General features: G+C 48.2%; 1 protein-coding gene across 2 annotated transcripts; it reads right to left on the reverse strand.

Annotated features, from left to right (window-relative positions):
* Positions 1-25: 25 nt before the first annotated feature.
* Positions 26-24,937, reverse strand: IST1 (IST1 factor associated with ESCRT-III). Of its 2 annotated transcripts, XM_051846982.3 has the most exons (11): positions 24,851-24,937; positions 18,733-18,841; positions 12,026-12,128; positions 10,991-11,171; positions 10,154-10,241; positions 6,722-6,805; positions 6,139-6,249; positions 5,131-5,343; positions 4,269-4,361; positions 2,870-2,915; positions 26-1,352 (listed from the first exon to the last, which is right to left on the reverse strand). In XM_051846982.3, the coding sequence occupies exons 3-11, from the start codon at positions 12,111-12,113 to the stop codon at positions 1,153-1,155; spliced, it is 1,104 nt and encodes a 367-aa protein (XP_051702942.1). In that variant the 5' UTR covers positions 12,114-12,128; positions 18,733-18,841; positions 24,851-24,937; the 3' UTR covers positions 26-1,152. The 2 variants fall into 2 exon arrangements, with proteins under 2 accessions (XP_051702942.1, XP_008255783.1); XM_008257561.5 differs by lacking the exon at positions 18,733-18,841.
* Positions 24,938-26,912: the final 1,975 nt, after the last annotated feature.

Raw genomic sequence — 26,912 nt, forward strand, 5'->3', positions numbered from 1 at the left:
TGACCGAACAGTGGAGAAAGCAGGACCCAGGATCTTTAACTTTATTAGCAGCTACTGAGCTCTGAGATACAAACCAATCAAAAACATTAAAGAAAAGTTGCTTAAACAGGTATATACAGATATACTACACGGAAGCAGAAGTCATGTCTTCCAACCCCAAGGCTGTCCCTGTGGGAAAGGATGGCCTTAGCCAGGGGGCAAAGGAGTAGTCAGTCTCAACCACCTGGAAAGCAGTGAATTGTAGCCACGTGGGCACTAAAAATTGATCCAAGATCAGTTTTTGAAGATTCCCTTAATCATAAAGTTTTCAAATGAAAACAGGTACCCCTCCTCTCCTGTAGGCATTCCAGCTCACTACCCAAGACACTTGAGTACATCTATTAAGGCAGCTGGGAGCCCACCCTAGACTTGACTGGCAGCCTCTGCCCGCCATGTGGCCTGTCCTCAGTGCTCATCACCAGAACATGCCGGGGTGCAGGAGGGCGGCGCGGAGTGTCTGCAGTGCTGTCCCTAGTGAGAGGGACACACAGCACTCAGAAGAAGCGAAAGGCCACGGAGGGCTCCCTGAGAATCCAGCAGAACCAAGAGAGGGCTTCAACTTTCCCCAAATAAACTCTGCAACTGGATCCAGGTGGAAGAGTGCCGTGCAGCAAGGAGCAGTGTATGTGCCTAGCAGAGCCCAGCTCCAGGAACCGTTCCAGTGGCTTCCTGAGTCATTTTCTCTCTTCTATTCACACCAGAGTGAGCCTTCTCCCTACACCTGCCGTAGAGGGCTTGAGCCTCACGACATAGCTGACCTTCCTGAGCTGCTCTTCCCCGCGGCCCAGCTGTCTCTGGCGACTCTCCCCACGGTGCTTCATCTCACCCTCCTGTGGGATCAGCCAGGAGAGATTGTGGGGTCCCTCTGACAGAAGACAGACAAGCAAAGCTGCCAGGAGCCCACGGAGTCTCTGGCCAGAGTCTCCAGTGTTAGTCTAAGGATCAACAGAGAACTGGAAAGCAACAGAATTTGGTAGCACAGGAAGAGCGCCCCAAGGAAGGGTGTGCTCGGTGATGGTTAAGATGAAACGGAATTTCATGGAGGTTCTTTGTTACAAGGAGAAACTGCTCAGTCTCAACTCCCGGAACTTGGAAGCTGCTGCTGTCAGAGGCCTATGTTTTCTTTTTCAGCTCTTCAAATCTCCGGGAAAGATCATCGAAGTCGATGTCTTCCGATGCTGAGGAGTTGGCACCAGCAGAGGCAGCGGGTAGTGTGTCTGGCACGGATGGCAACTCTGGGAGCACGAAGTTGTCATAGTTCTCCACTGGTCTAGCAGGGGGCTTTGCAGAGGGCTCTGGCTTAGGTCTGGGACCTAATTAGGACGAGAAGTATGATGTTACAACTGTCAGAGCAATGGCACACAAGAGCCCTTAGCCAAAAAGCTAAGATGACTAAAGTTAATTTTTTTACCAAATTACCACTTAACTCTAAAGGTCAGTCCATTCTCAGGACAATTAACTGTACATTTCCCCTGAATTCCATCTACTACACTTTCCTACTGCAAGAAAAAAGTTTACAGGCGTTCCAAGCATGCTGCGTGAGGCCAGCTCCATAAAGCAGCCATCTAGACCGACGCCCTTCCACAGAGGTCTGCTCCTGTCCCACGCAGGGAAGCAGCGGTGAGAACCACTGCACAACGCTGCTTCCCTGGGAAGGAGCACTCATCAAGGCTCGGGGGGCTGGAATTTTTGTAAGTAATAGAAATTTCTATTAGTTGATGTAATCCTCTGATATGTATCTATTGTATGTTTTCATTTATATCTCAAACTCTAACTTGAAGAAAATGAGAACAGTGCTTGCTTCTGGGGACAGCATGGAACTGACTGGAAACGAACAAGGGAACTTGGTGGGATGACAGAAGCATTCTACACCCTGACCAGGGTACCCACACACACTCGCTTGCTCTCAAACTATACACTTACGTATTTTTAACGCACATCACATCTCAATAAAACAACTGTCTCAAGGTGGCATGTAATGCATCACTTGTCAATTAGGATGCCCGTAACCCACATCAGAATGCCTGGTTTGAGTTCTAGCTCCTCAGCTAATGCTGGCTCAAGGGGCTGTAAAGCAGCCAGCATCCCATGTGGGTACCAGTTCAAGTCCCAGCTGCTCCACTTCTGATCTGGCTCCCTGCTGATGAACCTAGGAGAACAGTACATGGCCCACGGGCATGGGCCCCTGCATCCAGGTGGAAGACCTGGAAGAAACTCCTGGCTTCAGATCAGCTCAGCTCTGGCAGTTATGGCCATTTGAGGAGTGAACCAGTGGATAAATAACCTTTCTGTCTCTTCCTCTCTCTCTTTGTACCTCTACCTCTACCTCTCAAATAAAGTCGTAAAAAAAACAAGTGGAGCAGCTGGGACACCCACGTGGGATGCCAGCACCGCAGGCGCAGTTCTACCCACCACACTACAATGCAGCTCCATCCCTGATTTCACAAAGTACCATCTCTTCAGGTTTCTGGAGGTGCTGGCAGCGTGTTTTGAATCGGGTGCACAGTACGTCACCATGAGTGCTTTGTAAACACTCACTCAACTACATGTGCTTATTTCCCCTCTTTAATATACCACTTAATTTCCAGACATAAAGTAGCAAGAATAAAAGAACTTGAACAAAGTAAGAATATCACTGACAGATTCTTTGGGGCTGGGGAAAACATTTTTGTGGAAGATTCCTGAGTTTGGTTCCAGCCCCTGCCTATGAGAGGACAGAATGTGTGAGCAGACAGCCACCAATATGGACAAAATCTCTAGGGAAGGAACGCTGATAGGACAACAGCAGAGGGCTCAGCGCTGAGCCTCGAAGCTCCTCACTCGGACTCACCTGCGATCTGGGAAGAAACGTTCTTATCAGCATTGATGTCATCAACCTGAAATACAAACAGCTGTGACCAGAGGAAAAGGACCAACAGTACCATGAGCCCGTTTTCCCAAAGCAGTTCCCCAAACGCAAGAGAACCTGCTCCAAAGAAACTCTCCCTCCAGCCTTTGCACTTTTCCCTACCATATTCCAACCAGGCAGGTGTTGACCTCTTAACTACCAACCAAAGAGAAAGAAAAGTCTTCACACACCATGACATTAAAACACACACACACACACACTATACCTTCTGGGCAGAGAGAAAGCACTAAACCTCCGAATTAGCTACAAGAACCAAGTCCTCAAGTACTAAGATCTTCCTCCTCCTAGAAACAGCTGCAGGCCATGCTTCAGTGCATGCAAGACTGAAGCGTAAGACAAATGCAGGTCCGAGGTAAAACGCATCAGCGAGAGAGACCGAAGGAAGGAAGGAAGAGGAAGCAAGCTCAGGAACAGGGAGATCATCCAAGATGAATGATTCACACAGCCAATGCTGTTAACAATGTTTCCTCAGTCAAGCATCAGATGGAAACAAAAGGCACATACTGAGGAAACAAGGCTGTTACAACCACCCATGTTCAAGACATCATTACCCTACTGGTTATTCAGAGCGAGTTTCAGTGATGAGACTGAAATGTGAGGTCAATGCTAAAGGCTGAAAGCTGCTAATTGGACACCTCTTAAGACAAAAACCTGACCCCTCTTCCTTTACATGAGTGCTGACGACCTATGAAACTAAGGTTTAGTTATGCTATTCTAGCACCAAGACCATACCAGCTCAAAATGGTTCTCTTCCTAGCTAGTAAAAACTGGTTACATACCAGCTAAAATGCTCGTTAAGATACCGACATCCCCTACCAGAGTGCCTGGGGTGAGACTCCCAGTACCACTTCTGATTTGTTTCCTGCTAATGTGCACCCTGAGACACAGCAGGTGATGCCCCAAATACTTGGGCTCCTGTCACCTGCATGGGAGAACCACCCTACATCCTGGGCTCCTGGTTTTCAACTGGCCCAGTCTAGCTATTATAAGCATTTGGGAGTGAACCAGCGAATGGCAGATCTCCGTCTCTTGGCTTTTCAAATAAAATTCACAACAAAAAGTGCTCTAGCAGGGCAGTACAACTTTCCAAGAGATCTGTAGATCCTTCCTGATTCCTGGCTTAACTGCAGACAAAGCACTGCACCCAACAATGCCATTAGCAGTCCCCATTCCCAGGCTTAAAGCAACACAAAAATCCCAACGCAAAAGCAGTGCTGGTACTAGAATTTGATTAAAACTTTGCCTTCCCTGTAGCCATTATTTGCTTTCTCTTCAGGGGAGTCACTCTCCTGTTCCTCATAAAGGAGGCCCAGGCACTTACAGATTCATACGACGGAGGAGTTGCTGGTATCTGAGGTGGATGAATATTGGGAAAGGCCTGATAAGTCCCCACAGGCAGTCCATTGAAATCCGACTGCAAAAGGAGAAAGCAATATCAAAGACGCTACCTCCAACTTGCAATGTTTGAGGTTTGCATATAGGCAGGAATACATGTGTATTTTTTTAAAGCTCATTTAAAAAAAAAGCCCAAAGGACGTGTGTGGTCAGAGGGATTCTAAGTTTTGAAAGATGTACAGCCAAAGCCTATTCTTCAAATTATACAACCAAATATTTCAGTCTCTACTAAGGAAAATTCTAATCAGACTTTCTCACTGGAAAAGATCTTTTCTTGTTGACAAGAGGTTCCTCTACCAGTAATGAGTGGTCATAAATCACTTTTGGATAAAGCTGTGAGTATGACAGCAACAGGTCCCAAAGATATTCAGTAAACCCACATGAAAAGGGAACACCATCTCTCTAGATCAAGGGCGGGGAACGTCTGGCCCACGGAATCATTTGTTCTGGCCCTGTCAGGGCAACCATAGGCGGAATCCAAAATTGGATCCATCTATAGTAGGCTAATTTCTATGCTGATAATTTTGTACAGCCCGTGAGCGATGTTATAAATATCCACATGGCCCCTGAAAGAAAAAAGGGCCCCACTCCTGCTCTAGATTTCTCATTCCATTACCAAAACCAAGACTCTCTGAATCCCTACATTTTTTTCCACAATATAATCCCTAAACTAACACCAAATGTTCTTAGTGTTGAATGCTCCTCACAATCTGCAATTCCTTAGTCCACTCCCGGAGCCCATGTGTCACACATTTTCTGAAGTTTACTTTATGCAGGTGAATACTTACAGGTCCCTTTGGCAGTGGATATGAGAAAGGAGGATTTGGAGATGGCATGGGCATGGGCATGGGCATGGGCATTGGCACTGTTCCATCAGGTCCACCAACTGGTGTGGTGAACCCACCCCCTCCTCCTCCTCCTCTTCCAGGGCCACCTTTCTTCACATCATCTGTAAATCCAACATCAATAAGATCTGTCTCTACCCCAGGAGGAGCTTCTGCCTGAGGGAAAAAAAAAAAAGACACATCCACTATCAACAACCATGTCCAAGATCAGTTCCCCTGGGAGCAGATTCTAAGAGATGGTGCAATATGAAAGCAGTCTACGGGGACTGCTCTTGAGATGAACACCTGTCAGAAGAGAAGGAAGCTCTGGAGATGGGCGGGACCAAGCGAGGCTCCTGTGACTGCAGTAAAGGGGCACAGTCCATGAACGCCTGCACCAGACACAGAGCAAGCTTTTCTCAGCTGTGGGGTCACATGAACTCCTGGTCACCAACACTCCTGGGAGCTGGGGGGAGTAAATGCTCTGTCCTGGTGTGTGCGCTGGGGAGGAATGGGATCTGTGCAGCACACCACACTGTCCAGTATACCCATCCCCCTTAATGGTTTAGTGATTCCTGCGGGCTTTGTTCCCCTACTCTGTAATCCTTTCAGTGAGGTGCATGGAACATGGTAGGTGCCCCAAAATGTTTTAGGGTTAGGTCCAAAGCACTGAGAATGATCCACAGGGGGAGACAATTCCTTCAACGTCACCAAAATGCAGCCATAATACCACGTTATATTTGCATCGAGGCTTACAGCTTCTCCAAGTGCCTTCAGTCATTCATCTCACCTCACCTGAGCTGACTGCTCTGCAGCCTGCGAGCGATGCATGCACGTTCCGTGTCAGAAAGGCACTACCTGGACAAAGGCTTCCACTTACAAACACGATCTTCAGTTAGCGTGAAGAGGATGGCTGTTTTGCCAGGAAGTTCACAGTACAGACGTATTTCCTTTGTACTCTAATAAACTTACCATGACCACAGAGTCAGGCTCGTAGGGAACATTGTAATTCTTGGCGATCTCAATGAGGTACCTCTCCACCAGGATTTTGGGAGGGGCCTCCACACTCAGTTTGTGCATCAGCTGCAAGCGGAAGACGCAGAGGGTTAACAAGCGTGCACGTAACCAACCCAATCCTAACCTGTCTCTCTAGTTAAACTTCCTCCCTCTCACTTCAAAGGCAAAACTGAGGAGAAAGGAAGTTTAGAGAAGCTACATGATTTTTTTCAGTCAGAAGACACTACAGACCTGTGACCCTCTCACACTCTCATTGCACACGACCTGGGTGTTGGTAAGACGGACTGCTGCTTTCCGCAGCCCACCTTCCTCCCCAACACACCCAAGGGGCACAAAGGGAAAGACAGGAGGTCCACAGCGTGTCACAGTCAGAGGGAGTAGGCAGGGGTCAGGCGCTGACTACACTGCCGCCCAGCCAGCCTTGTCACCGTCACCATGAAACGTGCGGCCCCAGATGCACATAGCCACGCACTGCTACCACTGCAGTCACCACCGGCAAGCCGCACCCGGCTTCCAGCCTCCCACACGTGCTCATTACCCGGTCGTTCACAGTGCCGATCTGGTTGGTCCTGCACAACTTGCCGTATTCCTTGCTATACTTGGCACAGAGCTGATCAGCAACCTACAGAGGAAAACATCAATAAAGGGAAATGGAAAGCACCGCTCCAGAATGCTCCAAGCTTCCTCCCGTCAACAGTAAACATGCTTCTATCACAGAATTTCAAAAACTCTGAAGTGTGCAAAACGCTGAAGGGGAACACAGTCAATTTTTCTGTTTATTCATCCATCTGACGAGCAGCAACTAGGTGCCACGCACTATCGCAAGCATTATGATGAGCACTGCAAGCATGACGACGAACAAGTAGGCATTATTCTATCTGCAGTCTCGGGGGAAAACGGCAGTTACTCAGCTATGGTCCAACTGCAGCTGTAAGTGCCACAGGAAGGTGCACCACACTGCCACCAGCATGCAACAGGGCACTCACACCTGAGCAGATGAATCAGGGAGAGCTTCCTATGGAAGCAATGCTTCGCTGAGACTTAAAGGACAATAAGAAGTTAGCTGAAGAGGGATCTGTGCTGTAGCACAGCAGGTTCAGCTGCTGCTTCTGAGGCCTGGGTCCCACACTGGAGAGCCAGCGTGACTCCCGGCTGCTCCACTCCAGATCCAGCTCCCTGCTAATGTGCCTGGGGAAGCAGCAGCAAATGACGCAAGTGCTTGGCTCCTGACACCACAAGGCAGAGGACTGGCCCAGCCCTTTCTGTTGTGGCCATCTGGAGAAGAAACCAGTGCCTGAAGATCTTTCACTCTGTCACTCTACTTTTCAAATAAATGTATCTTTTTGAAATTTTGGGAGGAAAAAAGTCTGTTTAAGCAACAGTTGCCTTTGGAGCCGACACTGGCGCAGCGGGTTAAGCCTCCGCCTGCAGTGCCAGCATCCCATATAGGCACAGTTGGAGTCCCAGCTGCTCCACCTCCTATCCAGCTTCCTACTAGTGTGCCTGGGAAAGCAGAGGAAGATGGTCCAAGTAACTGGGTCCCTGCACTCACGTGCGAAACCCGGAGCAAGCTCCTGGCTTCGGCCTGGCCCAGCCCCAGCCATTGCAGCCTTTTGGGCAGTAAACCAGCGGACAGAAGATCTCTGTTTCTCTCTCTCTCTCTCCTTCTCTCTATGTATTTCTGTCTTTCAAATAAATAAATAAACCTTTAAAAAAAAAAAAAAAAAAAAAGAAAGAAAGAAAGAAAAAAGAAACAGTTGCCAGACAAGTATGTGGCAGAGTAGGGTAAGGCATTGCTTGTGATGCCTACAGCCCATACTGGAGTGCAAGTGCCAGTACCAGCTACTCTGCTTCCATCCAGTTCCCTGATAATATGCTGGGAAGCAACAGATAATGGCTCAAGTACTTGAGTACCTGTCACCCAAAAAGGAGACCCACATGTAATTTCTGGCTCCTAGCTTCAACCTGGCCCAGATCCAGCTCTTGGGGCCCACAGCTGGAAAGTATGTCTGTCTCTCTGCCTTTCTAATCAATAGATAAATCTTTTTTAAAAAGTAAATTGCCTGGGGCCGGCACCATGGCTCACTTGGTTAATCCTCCGCCTGTGGCACCGGCATCCCATATGGGCACCGGGTTCTAGTTCCGGTTGCTCCTCTTCCAGTCCAGCTCTCTGCTCTGGCCCGGGAAGGCAGTGGAGGATGGCCCAAGTGTTTGGGCCCTGTACCCGCATAGGAGACCAGGAGAAGCACCTGGCTCCTGGGTTCGGATTGGCGTAGCGCCTGCCGTAGTGGCCATTTGAGGGGTGAACCAATGGAAGGAAGACCTTTCTCTCTGTCTCTCTCTCTCACTGTTGAACTCTATCTGTCAAATAAATTTAAAAAAATGAAGTTGCCATTTCTCTCCTATTCCTCTACCCACAAATCTCAATGACTACTCACTCGACCCCACCAGAATACCGGAAGCTTGGGCCAGCGCTGTGGCGATGGCATCCCATATGGGCGCCAGTTCTAGTCCCAGCTGCTCCCCTTCCAATCCAGTGCTCTGTTATGGGAAAACAGCAGAAGACAGCCCAAGTCCTTGGGCCCCTGCACCCACATGGGAAACACGGAAGAAGCTCCTGGCTCCTGGCTTCGGCTCCAGCTCAGCTCTGGCCATTGCAGCTATTTTTTTCAGAAAGTCTCTGCAATAAGTACCGTCCAAAACAAGGAAAAAAAAAAAAAAAGGAACTTGAAGAGAGATAAACATGACAAGAAGGAGAAAAAAACAAAGTATAGGGGCTGGCATTGCAGTAGAGCAGGTTAAGCTGCAGCTTACGATGCCCACATCTGCTGTTGGAGTGCCAGCTTCAGACCTGGCTGCTCCACTTCCAATCCAACCCCCTACTAATGAGCCTGGGAATGCAGCACAGGAGATCTGAAAGGAGTTCCTGGTTCTTGCCTTTGGGCGATGCTGCAATCATTTAGACAGTGAATAGGCAGATGGAAGATTTCTTTCTCTCAGCCTTTCAAATAAATATTTATTAAAAAGAAAAGAAGGGGGCCGAAGCTGTGGCATTGGCATCCCATATGGGCACCGGTTCTAGTTCCGGCTGCCCCTCTTCCAATCCAGCTCTCTGCTGTGGCCTGGGGAAGCAGTAGAAGATGGCCCAAGTGCTTGGGCCCCTGCACTCACGTGGGAGACCAGGAAGAAGCTCCTGGCTCCTGGCTTCAGAAAGGCGCAGCTCTGGCCGTTGCGGCTATTTGGGGAGTGAACCAGCTGATGGAAGACCTCTCTCCCTGTCTCTCCTGTCTGTTAACTCTACCTGTCAGATAAGTAAAATCTTAAAAACAAAACAAAAGGACGACATTGTAGCTATGAAACCAAAACACTTGAAAAAACACAGAAGACAACATGTGAGAAGGGGGATAAGACTGAGACAACCCCCTACAAAATTAAACAGAAGGCAAAGACAGGAAACAGAAAACAATTCAGTTGAATCTGGATCCTAACAGTCAACACCTTGTCCATGTTGTGATAAAGAATCTTCTGACTAACATGTCTCTTCCGTCAGACCCTAAGTTACAAGAACCTGGCTGGTGTCAAACACCGATCACCACCATTATCCCCAGTACTAACCTAGTTCATAACATCCATTCAACTAATACTTAATGAACTAATGAAGGAAGTAAAACATCTGTCACTTAAATGTTAGCTTTACAGCTTTACAGCTATATAAAGTTTTCAATTTGTATGATGTTAAATAACAAAAATTGCTGTACACAAAACTTTGCTTCTTAAAAAAAAATTCAAGTTTGTAAAACACTGCTCCCCTCCATAATGAAGCCTGAAAAGTAGAAACAAATTTACAAAGCTTGGTTCAAAAGCTGCATAGAGGGATACAAGACACCTGACCCAACAAGCAGAAACAACTTACACCCATCTTGCCACTAACACGAAGACCTGCAAACGTAACTGAGCTGGCTGTACTCACTATTTTCAACTCAGCCACTTCTGACTGGAGTCGAGGAGCAGCCCAGATCAGTGTGGACACAGATTCTGCCAGACCAGGATCAAGCTCCCTGATTGAAAAAAAAAGGGGGTGGAAGGGACTTAAGTTCTTTAAAACAAAACTCTACTTTTTATGTCACACACTCATTAGTATCTAAAGCTACTTCACCAGTCTCACTGGATTTTTCACAACAGTTCTATACTTGACAGCCATTTTTACCTATTTTACTTGTGGGGAACCTCAAACTAAGGAATAAGCCTGGGACTGGCTCTGTGGTGCGGCGGGTTAACTCCCTGGCCTGAAGCACTGGCATTCCATATGGGCGCCGGTTTGAGAACTGGCTGCTTCACTTCCTGATCCAGCTCTCTGCTATGGCCTGGGAAAGCAGTACAAGATGGCCCAAGTCCTTGGGCCCCTGCACTGCACGGGAGACCCAGAGGAAGCTCCTGGCTTCGGATCAGCACAGCTCTGACCATTGCAGCCAATTGGGGAGTAACCATCAGATGGAAGACCTCTCTCTGCGTCTCCTCTCTCTGTGTAACTCTTTCAATTAAATAAATAAATCTTTTTTTAAAAAAAAAAAGAAATGAGCCCAAGTCCACAAAGTTAGGAAATGGTAGAGCCAACATTCAAACTCAAACTCAGGCCTCTTGATTTCAGACATTATCTACATGGAGACCACACCTTCAAATGACTGGGAGGAAACAGTCCCTGGGCACACCAGGGTCCCATAGTGCTAGTCCCTGCACAAAGAAATGACCAACGTTATTCCATCTCCAATTCCAAAGGTAACTTAGTTTTTGATTCAAAGCATCTTACTTCATGGACTGGATGAGGCCAAACCGTGCCAGCAGCAGGTCACAGTACAGCTCCAGGATCTCCATGGCCTCCACCAGGTAGTCTTCCCGGATTATGTGCTCCACGCGGATCCGGGCTCGCTCATCCTTCCCAGCAGCCAGGTAGTCAGCGATCTCCTTCCTCGCTTTCTGGGCCAGTTCCGCTAGGACACAAACCCCACTCCCGTCACACAGCAGTAGTGCACTGCGATCTGGCCTGCGGGCAGACTGCTACCCCAACAGAGAGAACTCAGGGTTTTACTACATCCTAGGTAATAATAATCCCTTAGCACCTATTCTATTTTTTCTGTCACTCTGTCCAGGTGAGAACTTACCCACAGTACAGTCTGAGAGTTCCAACTTAGGAGTCACAGTACCTATTCTAAAATACAGTGTACAGCCATCCCTCATTAGCCACAGGAGTTGGTTCCAGGACCCCCTGCCCTGGAAACCAAAATCTTTAGATGCTCAATTCGTTATTTTGGTGCAAACACTTTTTTTTCCATAATATGTAGAAAATGTGCATTAAGAAAAAACTATGCATGAATTTCAAAATGCTTTTTGTGCACCAAAATAAACTGTCACTTTTAATTCCATCTTTTCATAAACTTCTGGAAGTACCCATGTATAAACTAACGTATGTGCATAAAAAGCCCATGACACCATATCCTATATACTTTAAATCTGATCTCTAGGTTACTTATAATACCTATCACAACATAAATGCTTAACAAATAGTTGTTATAATGTATTATTTAGGGGAAACAGATAAGAAAAAAGTCTGTGCATGTTCAGTACAAATGTAGTTTGTTTTTTCCAAATATTTGCAATCCATAGTTGGTTAAACAGTTAAGTACATGTTGTTTTTGCTACAACAAAGTGGTTCAGTCTAACTAGTTACAAAAGGCGAGATTCCTGAGACATCACAGTAGTAGCTGGCAAAAGCCTGTTGTTGGGGTGCTAGCACCCACTGAGGCTTGTGGAAAAGAAAAAGGCTTGGTAATCACGTAGTACTCACTTTTTTTTTTCTCCAATAGTTTCAGACGATTTATGACTAATCTCAAATTGACTCGTAAACGCTCAGCTTTAAATCCAGAACCCAGCATGCTGTGCTGTTCCTCCTGGAAAAATCAGAAGCACAAGCACATTTTCAGGTCAAAACAAGTTCATTAACTGACCCACTTAGAGGTGGATTACTGGAGACAACAAACCTAGTGCAGAGGTTCTGACTAGAGAAGGATAATCCTGGAAGTAGGATCAACAAGAAGTCTACTGATAGAGGCCAGAAAACACAGAGTAACGGCTTAGACCAGGGTGCCTATCTGTGGTAGTGCTAGAGGCAAACAGATCTGAAATCTGTTTTGAAGGCAGAACTGAGACCTTCGTGACAAATGAAATGAGTATCCAGGTACTGGGCATGGAAAGAGGAAAACAAAAAGACACCTACTGCTTCTAACAAAAATCTCAACATGGTGGTGATCAGAAAAGATTTTCTTATTTAAAAGATTTATTTATTTATTTGAAAGGCAGAGATACAGAGAGAAGAGAAAAAGAAAAAGAGATCTTCCATCTACTGGTTTACTCCCCAAATGGCCTCAACGGTGGGGGCTGGGCCAGGCTGAAGCCAGGAGCCAGGAGCTTCATCCAGGTATCCCACATGGGGAAGGGGTCCAGGAACTTGGGCCATCTTCCACTGCTTTCTCAGGTGCATCCGCAGGGAGCTGGATGGGAAGTAGACCAGCCAGGACTCAAACTGGCACCCATATGAGATGCTGACACTGCAGACAGAGGCTTAACCTTCTATGCTACAGCACTGGCCCCAGAAAAGATGATCAAACTTAGATCCATTCAAAGATACTCTAATCTTCTTGTGGCCACCACAGAGCACAGCAGGTAAGGCTGCCACCTACATTACATATGGGGGCCAGTTTGAGTCTCAGCTGCTCCACTTCCCATCCAGCTCCCTGCTAATGTGTCTGAGAAAGTAGCAAAAGATGGCCCAAGTTTTTGGGCCCCTGCACCACATGGGAGACCCGGAAGAAGCTCCTGGCTCAGCTCCAACTGCTGTGGCAGTTTGGGAAGTAAACCAGCAAGTGGAAGACCTCTCTCCCTCTCTCTCTCCCTCCTTTTCTCCCTCCCCCCGCCCCAAGCTGCTGCAGCAGTTTGGGGAGTGAACCAGCAGGTGGAAGATCTCTCTCTCTCTCTCTCTCTGCAACTCTGCCTTTCAAATAAAAAAAATAAAAAAATAAAAAAAAACTTTAAAAAAAAAAGTCAGTTTGATATAGACTTCCATTCCTAGGAACAACCTAAGGAAACAATCAGAGATTCGTGTGCAGATTTTTATATGAAAACATTTATCACCCCGAAATTGTAATAACTAATATATGAACAATGAACTATAATTGCCTGGTAAACAAACTATAGAGATATTTATGATACAATTTTATAAGCACTAAAACATTTTTAAATAACATTTACTGGAATGACAAAATTAATGATATGATATGTAGTTAGAAAGCAAAACCAATTTATAAATATAACTCAAATTCTGAAAAACACCTATGACTAGATAAAGACTAGGCTTTAAAAAGGGGGGTAGGGAATTATTTGGCACAGCAGTTAAGATGCCTGTATCCGTTATCAGAGTGACTGCATTCAAGTCCTGGCTCTGCTTGATTCCAGTTTCCTATTAATACGCACCCTGGGTGGCAGCAGGTAAGGGCTTAAGTGCTTGGATCCCTGCCACCCATGTGGGAGACCTAAATGGAATTCTAGGCTCCTAGCTTCAGCCTGTTTGAACATGGGCTGTTACAGGCATGTAGGGAGTAAACCAGTGGATGGAAGGTCTTTTCCTATATCTCCTTCTGCCTTTTAAATAATTAATAATAAATAATAATAAATTAAAAGAAAAAAATTCAGCCATTCCTAGATGTAAACTTCAACTCTAAGATATACGGACTAACATTAAAGCTAATGACAAATCCAAGCCTACCTCAGAAAGCATTTGATTTGGAATATCTATCAAAGCCAAAGAATAACAAAGTAATTTCCTCCCTTGGAAAGCAAGATTGGGCAGGTGCTGTGGCATGGTGGGTAAAGCCACCTGCAGTGCCAGCATACGATATGGGCGCCGGTTCGAGTCTCGGCTGCTCCAGTTATGATCCAGCTCTCCACTACGGCCTGGGAAAGCAGTGGAAGATGGCCCAAGTCCTTGGGCCCCTGCACCCACTTAGGAGACCTGGAGGAAGCTCCTGGCTCCTGGCTTTGGATTGGCACAGCTCCAGCCATTGAGGCCATCTGGGGAGTGAACCAGCAGTTGGAAGATCTCTCTCTCTCTCTCTCTCCCTCCCTCCCTCTCTCTGTAACTCTGCCTCTCAAATAAATAACTTTCTTTTTTTAATAAAAGCTCATTGAGGGGACAGCGTTGTATACTAGTAGGTTAAGCCTCTGCCTGCAGAGCTGGCAACCCATATGGGTACCTGTTCATGTTCCAGCTGCTCCTCTTCTTTTTTCTTTTTTCTTTTTTAATTTATTTATTTGAAAGGCAGAGTTACAGAGAGAGAGAGAGAGGGGTCTGTTTGTTTCTTTTTTTTTTGACAGGCAGAATGGATAGTGAGAGAGAGACAGAGAGAAAGGTCTTCCTTTTGCCATTGGTTCACCCTCCAAGGGCCGCCACGGCTGGCACGCTGCAGCCGGCGCACCGCGCTGATCCGAAGGCAGGAGCCAGGTGCTTCTCCTGGTCTCCCATGGGGTGCAGGGCCCAAGCACTTGGGCCATCCTCTACTGCACTCCCTGGCCACAGCAGCGAGCTGGCCTGGAAGAGGGGCAACCGGGACAGAATCCGGCGCCCCGACCGGGACTAGAACCCGGTGTGCCGGCACAGCTAGGTGGAGGATTAGACTACTGAGCCGTGGCACCGGCTTGCTCCTCTTCTGATCCAGGTTTCTCTAATATGGCCTGGGAAAGCAGTAAATGTCCTGGCCTGAAGTGCCAGCATCCCATTTGGTACCAGTTCGAGACCCAGCTGCTCCACTTCCATACCAGCTCTCTGCTATGGCCTGGGAAAGCAGTAGAAGATGGCCCTAGTCCTTGGCCCCTGCACCCACGTGAGAGACCTAGAAGAAGCTCCTGGCTTCAGATCAGTGCAGCTCCAGCCATTATGGCCAATTGGGGAGTGAACCAGCGGATGGAAGACCTCTCTCTCTCTGCCTCTTCTTCTCTCTCTGTGTTAACTCTGATTTTCAAATAAATAAATAAATCTTAAAAAAAATAATAAAATCTTTTTTAAAAGTTCATTGAAAATGAGCCGGCGCCGCGGCTCACTTGGCTAATCCTCCGCCTTGCGGCACCGGCACACCGGGTTCTAGTCCCGGTCGGGGCGCCGGATTCTGTCCCGGTTGCCCCTCTTCCAGGCCAGCCCTCTGCTGTGGCCAGGGAGTGCAGTGGAGGATGGCCCAGGTGCTTGGGCCCTGCACCCCATGGGAGACCAGGAAAAGCACCTGGCTCCTGGCTCCTGCCATCGGATCAGCGCTGTGCGCTGGCCGCAGCGCGCCGGCCGCGGCGGCCATTGGAGGGTGAACCAACGGCAAAGGAAGACCTTTCTCTCTGTCTCTCTCTCTCATTGTCCACTCTGCCTGTCAAAAAAAAAAAAAAAAAAAAAAAAAATTCATTGAAAATGCCTGTTACAAAAAACTATGTATTTAAACATTTTTTTCATCAAAATAAATTCATACTAATTTATCAGTAAAGTGTCTGGAAAGGACCCAGTTTGAGGCACTAAGATAAAAACATCAGTTTGAAAAAACCCACTATGAAAGCAACATGAATCCTGCTAAAATTGAACCAAGAACAAACACCAAATTTATGGTGACACTTGGGTGGAAGAATGGTAAAATCACCGATGTGTTACACAAAGTTTATGGGGTCGGGGCCAGCGCTGTGGCACAGTGGATTAATGCCCTGGCCTGAAGTGCCAGCATCTAATATGGACGCCGGTTTGAGACCCAGCTTCTCCACTTCCAATCCAGCTCTCTGCTATGGCCTGGGAAAGCAGCAGAAGATGGCCCAAGTCTTTAGGCCCCTGTACCCGCATGGGAAACCTGGAAAGAAGCTCCTGGCTCCTGGCTTCAGATTGGCACAGCTCTGGCCGTTGCGGCCAATTGGGGAGTGAACCATCGGACGGAAGACCTCTCTCTCTCTCTCTCTCTCTCTCTCTGCCTCTCCTCTCTCTGTGTAACTCTGCCTTTCAATTAAATAAATAAATCTTAAAAAAATAAAAAAAAAGTTTTGAAACTATCATCACATCAGTATGAATATAAAAGAATATTTTTATAGTGGACAAGCAATAGGCCTTTTAAGGACAAAGTTAAATTACTGTACATGACAAAAGACTTAAGCCATAAGTCAAAAGGTAAACCCTATTTGAGTAAAAATCTGCAACAGAGTATTAATACAACAGTGATGATGATTACTAACACAACAGCGATGATGAGTGTGTCAAGAAGCAGGTGCATTCTCAAACTCCTGATGTGAATGTCAAGTGTTACAACTTTTCTGAAGGGCACTCTTTCAGATTATAGCTATCTTGAAGAATAATTAATACGTCTATAAAGAGGAATGCATGCTGGCACCGCGGCTCACTAGGCTAATCCTCCGCCTAGCGGCGCCGGCACACCAGGTTCTAGTCCCGGTCGGGGTGCCAGATTCTGTCCCGGTTGCCCCTCTTCCAGGCCAGCTCTCTGCTGTGGCCAGGGAGTGCAGTGGAGGATGGCCCAAGTGCTTGGGCCCTGCACCCCATGGGAGACCAGGATAAGTACCTGGCTCCTGCCATCAGATCAGCGCGGTGCGCCGGCCACAGCAGCCATTGGAGGGTGAACCAACAGCAAAGGAAGACCTTTCTCTCTGTCTCTCTCTCTCTCTCTGTTCACTCTGCCTGTCAAAATAAATAAATAAATAAAGAGGAATGCACCCAAATGAAATAATCCAAATTCTTACAATCAGGAACTCATTAAATTAAGACACATGTAGTTTGGAGCCGGTGTTGTGGCACACCAAGTTAAGCCACTGACTGCAAAGCTGGCATCCCAAATGGGCACCAATTCAAGTCCCAGCTGCTCCACTTCCAATCCAGCTCCCTGCTAGTGAGCATGGGAAAGCAGCAGAATGTGGTCCAAACGCGTAGGCCCCTGCCACCTATGTGGGAGACCTGAATGGAATTCTGGGCTCCTGGCTTTGACCTGGCCCAGCCCTGGCAGTTGTGGCCATTTGGAGTGTGAACCACTGGATGGAAAATCAATCTGTCTCTCTCTCTCTCTCTCTCTCTCTCCCCCCTGCCCCTCCTTCTCTGTTTCTCCAACTCTGCTTTTCAAATAAATTAATCTTAAAATGAAAGAGATCCATTTTATAGAATCCTTGTAGTACAGTTGGAAAAAAAAATCTAGCATTCTAAAACATGTTAGTACATAACAAGTATTCAAATATTTACTGAATAAATGAAATGGAAGACCTCTAAGATGTAGCTTTTTGGGGATGGCACTGTGGCATAGCAGGTAAAGCTGCCACCTGCAGTGCCAGCATCCCATGTGGGTGCTTCCAATCCAACTCCCTGCTAATGGCCTGGGAAAGCAGCAAAGGATGACCCAAGCGTTTGGCCCCCTGCATCCACGTGGGAGAACCAGAAGAAGCTCCTGGCTTCTGATCAGCCCAGCTCCAGCAGTTGCAGCCATTTGGGGAGTGAACCAGGGGATGGAAGATCAATCTCTCTCTCTCTCTCTCTCTCTCTCTTCCTCTCTGTAACTCTTTCAAATAAATAAACCTTTAAAAAAAAAAAAAAAAAAGATGTAGCTTTTCCTTTCGAATCAAACTATAAAACAGCATATATAATACAATCTCACTTTATATATGTATAAAAATACATAGGAAAATGACCTATAAAACTACATACTGAAATTTTAATAGTTTTAACTCTGGAAAAGAGAGGATAGTTGGAGAACTTTAACATTTTCTCTTATATACTTTTTTTTTTTTTTTTTTTTGACAGACAGAGTGGATAGTGAGAGAGAGAGACAGAGAGAAAGGTCTTCCTTTTGCCGTTGGTTCACCCTCCAATGGCTGCCACGGCCAGCACGCTGCGGCTGGCACACCGCGCTGATCCGAAGGCAGGAGCCAGGTGCCTCTCCTGGTCTCCCATGGGGTGCAGGGGCCCAAGCACTTGGGCCATCCTCCACTGCCTTCCCGGGCCACAGCAGAGAGCTGGCCTGGAAGAGGGGCAACCGGGACAGAATCCGGCGCCCCGACCGGGACTAGAACCCGGTGTGCCGGCACCGCTAGGTGGAGGATTAGCCTATTGAGCCGTGGCGCTGGCCTCTTATATACTTCTAATTTGATGAATATTTTTTTAAAATGTAGTCACATACAAGCATATCTGGGAAAATGAATGTTTTTAGATTTGTTGACCCTTGCCCTTTTAAGTCAAGTCTATCAAGGCTTCTTACTATATTATAAAGATGACAAAACTCCCTCACACATTATTTAACAGCAGTGACTGAAATTGGAAGTCATGGGGCTGGCATTTGGCCTGCTGGTTAAGATTCTGGTTGGAACACCTGCCACGCACATCAGGGTGTCTGGGTTCAACTTCTAGCCCCATTCTCAGTTCCAGCTTCCTGATGCACATTCTAGGAGGCATGAGATGATGTCTCAAGCAGATACGTTTGTGCCACTCACACGGGAGATCTGGATGAAATTCCCAGCTCCCAGCTCCAGCCTCGCCCAGTACTGGCCATTGAGGTATTCGGGGAGTGATACAGAAAATAGAGTTCTCTCGCCACCAAATCTGAATAAAAGGGGGAAAACAGTGAATAAAGCCTTTAAGATTTGTGGGACAGAACAGCAAAGGGTCTAATGTTTGTGTCAAATCCCAGGACATTTACAGGACACTTCACCCAACAGAGCAATGCAAAGGAACATTTACAAATGTGGACCAAATCCAGGCTTACAAATCTTGGGGCCGGCGCTATGGAGTAGCAGGTAAAGGTGCAGCCTGCAGTGCCAGCATCCCATATGGGTGCCAGTTCAAGTCCTGGCTGCTCCACTTCTGACTGCTCTCTACTACAGCCTGGGAAAGTAAAGATGGCCCAAATTCTTGGGCCCTTCCACCTGCATGGGAGACTGGGAAGAAGCTCCTGGCTCCTGTCTGCAGATTGGCTCAGCTCCAGCCATTGTGGACATTTGGGGATTGAACCAGCAGATGGAAGACCTTTTCCTCTGTCTCTACCTCTCTCTGTAACTCTCTTTCAAATAAATAAAATAAATCTTAAAAAAAATATTTTATTTATCTTACCAATTTCAGGAATAATAACCTAAAATCTAATAAAATATTCTGGTCAACATTTATTGTTTACAAATACTCTGGGTGTGTATGTGGTGGGTATGTTCATAAACACATCTATGTAAATATATTGTATACATACCATATTGATACTCAATTTTAAATTCTTTTACAATTCAGAAGTCATTCTAAGATCACTTCATGCTTCAACACCTTTACCATTACTCATTTTCTCATCAAACATTTATTAATGGCTATTCTATCAGGCACTGTACTATGCCCCTCTAGATAAGACATCCAAGGAGCTCACAATCTAATGGGGCTGACATGAAAACAGCTATTTGACAAGTAAACAACTGCACCATAAATTCCAAAACAAGAACAGAACCAGTGATTGTAGGACTAGTCCTCAGTATTTGACCTTGTTTATAATAATCTGCTTCTATTAGTGTAACACCATTATTTTTACTAGAATCACAATGGGTCAGCAAAAAAAAAAAAATGCAAACCAATAGACAGAGAGGGACAGACAGACATACACAGAGAGAGAGAGAGAGAGATCTTCCCATCTGCGGGTTCACTCCTCAAAGGTCCTCAACAGCCAGGTCTGGGCCAGGCTGGAGCCAGGAGCCATGAACTCCACACCGGTCTACCACATGGGTAGCAGGGACTCAGTACTAGGGCCACCTTCCACGGCCTTCTAGACCCCCTAGCAGGCAGCTGGACAGGAAGCACAGAGCAGGGACTGGAACCTGCGCTCCATATGGATGCTGCAAGCAGTGGCTTAAACTGCTGAGCCACGACGCCAGCCCCTCCTTGGCTCTTTGGCTCTTTCCAACTCCTCACTTTACTTTTTTTTTTTTTTTTTTTTTTTTTTTTTTTTTGACAGGCAGAATGGATAGTGAGAGAGAGACAGAGAGAAAGGTCTTCCTTTTCTGTTGGTTCACCCTCCAATGGCCGCCACGGCTGGCGTGCTGCAGCCAGCACACCGCGCTGATCCGAAGGCAGGAGCCAGGAGCCAGGTGCTTCTCCTGGTCTCCCATGGGGTGCAGGGCCCAAGCACCTGGGCCATCCTCCACTGCACTCCCTGGCCACAGCAGAGAGCTGGCCTGGAAGAGGGCAACCGGGACAGAATCCGGCACCCCGACCGGGACTAGAACCCGGTGTGCCGGCGCCGCAAGGCGGAGGATTAGCCTAGTGAGCCGCGGCGCCGGCCAATTCCTCACTTTACTTCAATCCTCAACACTGGCACAAGAAACCCATCCAGACCCTCTTTGATCACTCAGCTCTCTGAGCCTTTTGGAGATAGCTAAAGTCTCCATTCTAAATAAAAGGTATAATGGATTGTCCTTCAGCCCAGTTTATCTGGGGAGAAAAACTACTACCAAAGGTAGGGATTCCGCTCTTTTCAAAGTAACTGAAAACAGCAAAAAGGTAATATGTCCCAAGGGATGCGCTTTAGCGTCTGCAGTTCTTTTTTTTTTTTTTTTTTTGACAGGCAGAGTGGACAGTGAGAGAGAGAGACAGAGAGAGAAAGGTCTTCCTTTGCCGTTGGTTCACCCTCCAATGGCCGCCGCTGCAGCCGGCGCACCGCGCTGATCCTGGCAGGAGCCAGGAGCCAGGTGCTTTTCCTGGTCTCCCATGGGGTGCAGGGCCCAAGCACCTGGGCCATCCTCCACTGCACTCCCTGGCCACAGCAGAGAGCTGGCCTGGAAGAGGGGCAACCGGGACAGAATCCGGCGCCCCAACCGGGACTAGAACCCGGTGTGCCGGCGCCGCAAGGTGGAGGATTAGCCTAGTGAGCCACGGCGCCGGCTACGTCTGCAGTTCTAAAACTTCCAAGCGGGGAGGGGAGTGAGCACAGTCAACAGTGGCTACAGAAATATTCTGCAACACACACATAAACTTCTGTATTTATTTGAAACGTATTATTTATTCCAGATACTTTTTCCTATATGCTGATAACACATCTAGTACAACCGCTGTACTACAGATATGAAGATGCGACGTAAGAACTGAAACACACAACCTGGCACCAGAAGACATTTCCAAACTAACACTGTACACATCCCTTAAAATCATTTAATGTCCAAGCTGCCAGAAGTTAACTGTATTTTCACAAAACTGTAATCAAATCTCTACTAGGCAAACAAGTCAAGATGGAAATCTAATGAAAAACTACCAGACCAGCAGCAGAATCGCACACAACTCACAAGAAAGCAGACTTCTCAACTCAGAAACCATCAAGACAAAAGCTATCAACAATGGAATGGACAGCATTATTAAAGAACTTTATCTTGTTTCTCAAATTAACATAAAAATAAGGTAGAAAATGCACCGGCATACTTTTTATCAACAGTTTTTCTTTTTTAAAAAAAATTATTTATTTGAAAGGCAGAATTACAGGGAGAAGGAAAGAGAGAGAGAGAGAGGAAGTCTTCCATCCACTGGTTCACTCTCCAAATGGTGGTAAGGCTGCAGCTGAGCCGATCTGAAGCCAGGAGCCAGGATCTTCTTCCAGGTCTCCCACTTGGGTGCAGGGGCCCACTGCTTTCCCAAGCACATTAGCAGGGAGCTAGATAGGAAGTGGAGCGCCAGCCCCCCAAAAGGCATTTTTTACAAAGCGTATTCACGGACTTTAAGCACTATTAAACCCTTCTATCACTTACTATCATAGTAGAGTTGAAATTCTTATTTTAGGGACCTGCATTGTGGCACAGCAGGTAAAGCTACCGCCTGCAAAACCATCATCCCATCATGTGTACCAGTTCAAGCCCCAGCTACTCCACTTCCAATCCAGCTCCCTGCTAATGGCCTGAAAAAGCAGCAGAAGGTGAATCAGGTGCTTGAACCCCTGTCACTCACATGGGAGACCCAGAAGAACCTCCTGGCTCCTGGCTTCAGCCTGGCTCAGCCCTGGCCATTGTGTCCACTTGGGGAGTGAACCAGTGAAAGAAGATCTCTCTGTCGCTCCCTCTCTCATTCTGCCTTTCAAATAAATCTTTAAAAAAAAAAAAAGAGGGCTGGTGCCGTGGCTCAATAGGCTAATCCTCTGCCTTGCGGCGCCGGCACATCGGGTTCTAGTCCCAGTCAGGGTGCCGGATTCTGTCCCGGTTGCCCCTCTTCCAGGCCAGCTCTCTGCTGTGGCCAGGGAGTGCAGTGGAGGATGGCCCAAGTGCTTGGGCCCTGCCACCCGCATGGGAGACCAGGAGAAACACCTGGTTCCTGCCATTGGATCAGCGCGGTGCGCAGGCCGCGGCGGCCATTGGAGGGTGAACCAACAGCAAAAGGAAGACCTTTCTCTGTCTCTCTCTCTCACTGTCCACTCTGCCTGTCAAAAAAAAGAAAAAGAAAAAGAAATACTACTTATTTTATGGCTGCCTAACATTCCACTCATAATTTTATTACCTCCCCAACCTTCTGACATAATAATGCTGAAATAAGCACTTATGTTCACATTATTTTTCTTGTACTTGAAATGATTTCTTTAGAATACACTTTTTTTTTTTTTTAAAGATTTATCTGAAAGGCAGAGGCAGAGAGAGAGAGAGAGACAGAGGTCTTCCATCCACTGGTTCACTCCTCAGATGACCACAACAACAGGAGCTGTGCTGATCTGAAACCAGGAGCTTCTTCCGGGCCTCCCACATGGGTGCAGGGACCCAAGGACTCAGGCCATCTTCTACTGCTTTCCCGGGCCACAGCAGAGAGCTGGATGGGAGGTGGAGCAGCCGGAACTCACCAACGGCCATGTGGGATGCGGCACTGCAGGCTGGGCTTTAACCCACTGCACAACCCGCCCCAAGACAACAGCTTTTAACTAAGCAGACTGTAGGCTGGGGATTCCAGACTTCCTGATCGTGGAAGCACAGCAGTGCAGGAACAAAGGAGGAGAATGAAAGATCACTTGGAGAAAAAGTAAGGCTACTTTAAAGGCAGAAGACTCGGGGAGGAGTGCCTGACCAGCGACTAAGCAGCTGTCTGGGATGCTCACAGCCCCCGCGTGCTGGGTTCAAGTCTCAGCTCTGCTTCTGATCCCAGCTTTCTACAGCCTGGAAGGCAGCAGGTGACGGCTCCTGGCTTCAGTGTGGCACAGCCCTGACTGTTGCTGGCATCTGGGGCGTGAACCAGTGGATGCAAGATTATCTCTTTCTCTGCCGGCCTTTCAAATAATGGAAACAACTTTTTTTAAGGTGAGATTAAAGAAAGTGGATGATTTTACAATGTGGTGCCAACACTGACTTTTCAAAACACTCTTCTGTCTGCTAATAACTGTTACCAAGCCCTCCTCCTCCAGCACATGTGGTTCTGAGGCAGCCTACGAAAAGTTCCCCTGCCATCTTGGTTTGTAGGTACCAGAGTCAAAAGGCATCCACTTGGGGATGGGGAGGGAGACATACATAAATACAAGGTAATTATTATTTTACTAAATTTAAAACATGCAGGGGCCGGCGCTGTGGCAAAGCAGCTGATGGAGTGCCGGCATCCCACATGGGCTTCAGATCAGCACAGCTCTGGCCTCTGTGGCCAACTGGGGAGTGAACCAGAGGATGGAAAACCTCAAGACAGACCTACCTACCTACCTCCCTCCCTCCCTCCCTAACTCTTTCAAAAAAATAAATAAATCTTAAAAAAAAAAATCGGATGGAAGACACGCCCCCACCCCGCCTCTATCTGTAAATCTGCCTTCCAAATAAACACATAAATCTTTAAAAAAATAAATAAAAAAGACCTACGTAATGATAAGTGTGCTGAAACAAGACTGGCCATAAGTAAACCATTTAGGAAGCTGGGTAAGGAAGGAATTCATTACACTCTTTTGTGTCTGAAGTCTCCCGTAGTAAAAAGTCAAAAAGTAATAAATACATGGGCATAATAAAAAAAAAAAAAATTACACTCATCCCAAAGAGCTGCTTAAGACCAGGCGTTAAGCTTAGTGCCACGGAGGAGGAGGGTGGCTGTGTCTCCCCGGTCTGGCGGGTCGAAGTTCCGCGGGTGAGTTCCAAGGCCGCACCTGCAGCACCCGGCGGGAGCGCCGGCAACACAAAGGAGGGGGCAGGGGCGGCCGCCGGCTCGGGGGTCCGCGGAGGCGGGCAGAGGCTGCGGCTGGCCTCGGCGACCACAGCGGTCATCTTGCGGGTGCCCCGCCCCGCCTGCCCGGCCTCGGGGCCGTCCGCCTCCCGCGGCGCTGGGGCCACCTCCCGGAGCCTCCCTCCGGCCCAGGCCAAGGCTGGAGAGACGGCGGGCCAGGGAGGACCACAGCGAAAAGTTCGGTGGCTACGAGGGCGCGGGACGAGCCGTCGCCCGGCAGCTCCCGGCCCGCCACGCCCCCACCCCAGGCCCCGGCGGGGTCCCTCGGGCCTGCCCTCCGGCCCGACCCCCACTTCCAGGATCCTTCCTTTCTCATCTGCCAAATCCAGGGCGGTGTGAACCCCTGGCCCTCTCATCTGCTAAATCCAGGGCGCAGGACGAAGGGGCGGCCGAGACCCTTGACGCTGAGGATGCCACACTCACCTGGCCGAATCCAGGCGTGAAACCTGCAGCCACGGCCTTCGGAAACACAGATCGGGATCCAAAATGGCTGCCCCTCGGCCTCAGCACAGCCAGCCCGGGCGGAGGGATCCAAAGAGCCGAACTAGCCACGCCTTCCTTTCCAGAGATTGGCTGCGCGCCCGCCGCTGCCGGAACCTCTGCGCTGAGGGCCTCCCGGCTCCCTCCCCGGGCACCCTTCGGCGCCGGCGCGGCCAGGGACTACTTCCCGCGGCGGAGGCGTGGGCCATGACGGGCGGCCGGTCTCGGCCACTGAGTCACCTGCTGTGGGCGCGCCCTGGACTTCATCCTGGGCGCGGGGAGCCGGGCGGTGGTGTCTGCTCCTCCAACCAGCTCGGCTGTTATCTCTCAGACGCCTGGAGTGCCCTCTTGAGATTTATTCCCGTTCTCGCTCAGTCTCCACCGGCCCTGGGGGAAGCGAGCTTCGCCCGAGTCTGGGTTTCTGGCGACCCCGGGGCGGAGCTGCCCTTCGGCCGCTGACGGCCGTTTTCCTCGTCACGGTCGCTGGGTTTCCACCTCGCGGACTCAGATTCACCCACCCCGGCTCGACGCCGAGCCTGATTACCCTTTTGCCCGACTCTCTCCAGCCTGTGGTATTGAAACCAGCGAACGTTTCTTCGGCTGGAGACGGGTTCTCCTTTTCTGGGCTTAGCGTGGGAAGGGGCTCCCTGGGTTCTAGGCTTCCCGCCCCCTTGCTGCACGGAGACCGAAATCGTGATTTGCCGAGCTATCCCGGGGCAGCCCTTGGCTAAGAACGGAGGGAGCCACGCGTTCCCGTGAGGTTTACGTGGATTTACAAATACTGTGTGTTTATCACCATTTGCATTTCGAAATAAAACCAGGTTCTAGGGCCTCAAAATACTATCCGGTTCCTGTAAAGTGTGTGGATTTTTTCCCAGTGAATACGTGTATAAAGTTGTCAATTCTGCTGCAAAATAATAGCGAAATAAAAAAATAATAAGTGAGCGGAGCGCTCTAAAGCGCCCGCGAGACACGGCACCCAGCGTGTGTGTGTGTGTGTGTGTGTGTGTGCACCTTGTTGAGGTCCTCCTTCATAGAAACCGATTGTGGAAGACGCTTGTGAGACAACGGGGGAAACTGGACTATGCATTAGTTATTAGATGACTCCAGAAACATCTAAGATGTATTATTTTATTAAGCGTGGAGATGGCATTGAGATTTTCAAAGAAAATGCCCTTTTTTATTTTGGGAAGTGCATCCTCTAGGGGTAAAGTGACAGCAAAAATCTTGATAACTGTTGAATCAAACCATGGCTTCTACTAGGCTATTTACTTGTAAGCATGTTTTTTTTGTTGTTGTTTTTGTTTGTTTTTTTAACAGGCAGAGTGGACAGTGAGAGAGAGAGACAGAGAGAAAGGTCTTCCTTTTGCCGTTGGTTCACCCTCCAATGGCCGCCGCGGCCGGCGCACCGCGCTGATCCGATGGCAGGAGCCAGGAGCCAGGTGCTTGTCCTGGTCTCCCATGGGGTGCAGGGCCCAAGCACTTGGGCCATCCTCCACTGCACTCCCTGGCCACAGCAGAGAGCTGGCCTGGAAGAGGGGCAACCGGGACGGAATCCGGTGCCCCGACCGGGACTAGAACCCGGTGTGCCGGCGCCGCTAGGCGGAGGATTAGCCTAGTGAGCCGCGGCGCCGGCCTGTAAGCATGTTTTAAAATGTCCGTCTCAGCCAAAACATGAAAACAATCAAACTGCCTATCACGGGATGAATGTAGAAACAAAACACGGTGTACACAGACAAGCAGATAAAGCATGTTCTCACACACAGTGGGACACAGAGACTCTGTGCTAAGTAAAATGAACTTGCCACAAAAAAAGGCGAGAACTGTCTGATTCCACTGATGAGGTACCCAGAGTAGTCAAATCCATAGAGACAGAAAGTAGAATGGTGGCTGCCAAGGACGGGGGACCAGGAGAACGGGGAGTTGTTTAAGGGGTTCAGAATCTCCTTTGAAAAGATGAAACAAGCTCTGGAGGTGGATGGGGCTGACGGATGCATGACCATGT

The sequence above is a fragment of the Oryctolagus cuniculus genome, chromosome 18 (assembly GCF_051225735.1).
Source record: "Oryctolagus cuniculus isolate XC-2025 breed Fujian yellow rabbit chromosome 18, ASM5122573v1, whole genome shotgun sequence".
NCBI lineage: Eukaryota > Metazoa > Chordata > Mammalia > Lagomorpha > Leporidae > Oryctolagus > Oryctolagus cuniculus.

Coding starts and splice junctions, on each gene's coding strand:
- IST1 (XM_008257561.5), bottom strand. CDS start 12,113: ATGCTGGGTTCTGGATTTAAAGCTGAGCGTTTACGAGTCAATTTGAGA. Junction 2,916..4,268: donor CTCCTCCGTCGTATGAATCT/GTAAGTGCCTGG, acceptor TTTGTATTTCAG/GTTGATGACATCAATGCTGA. Junction 1,353..2,869: donor CGTTTCTTCCCAGATCGCAG/GTGAGTCCGAGT, acceptor CGTCCTAATTAG/GTCCCAGACCTAAGCCAGAG.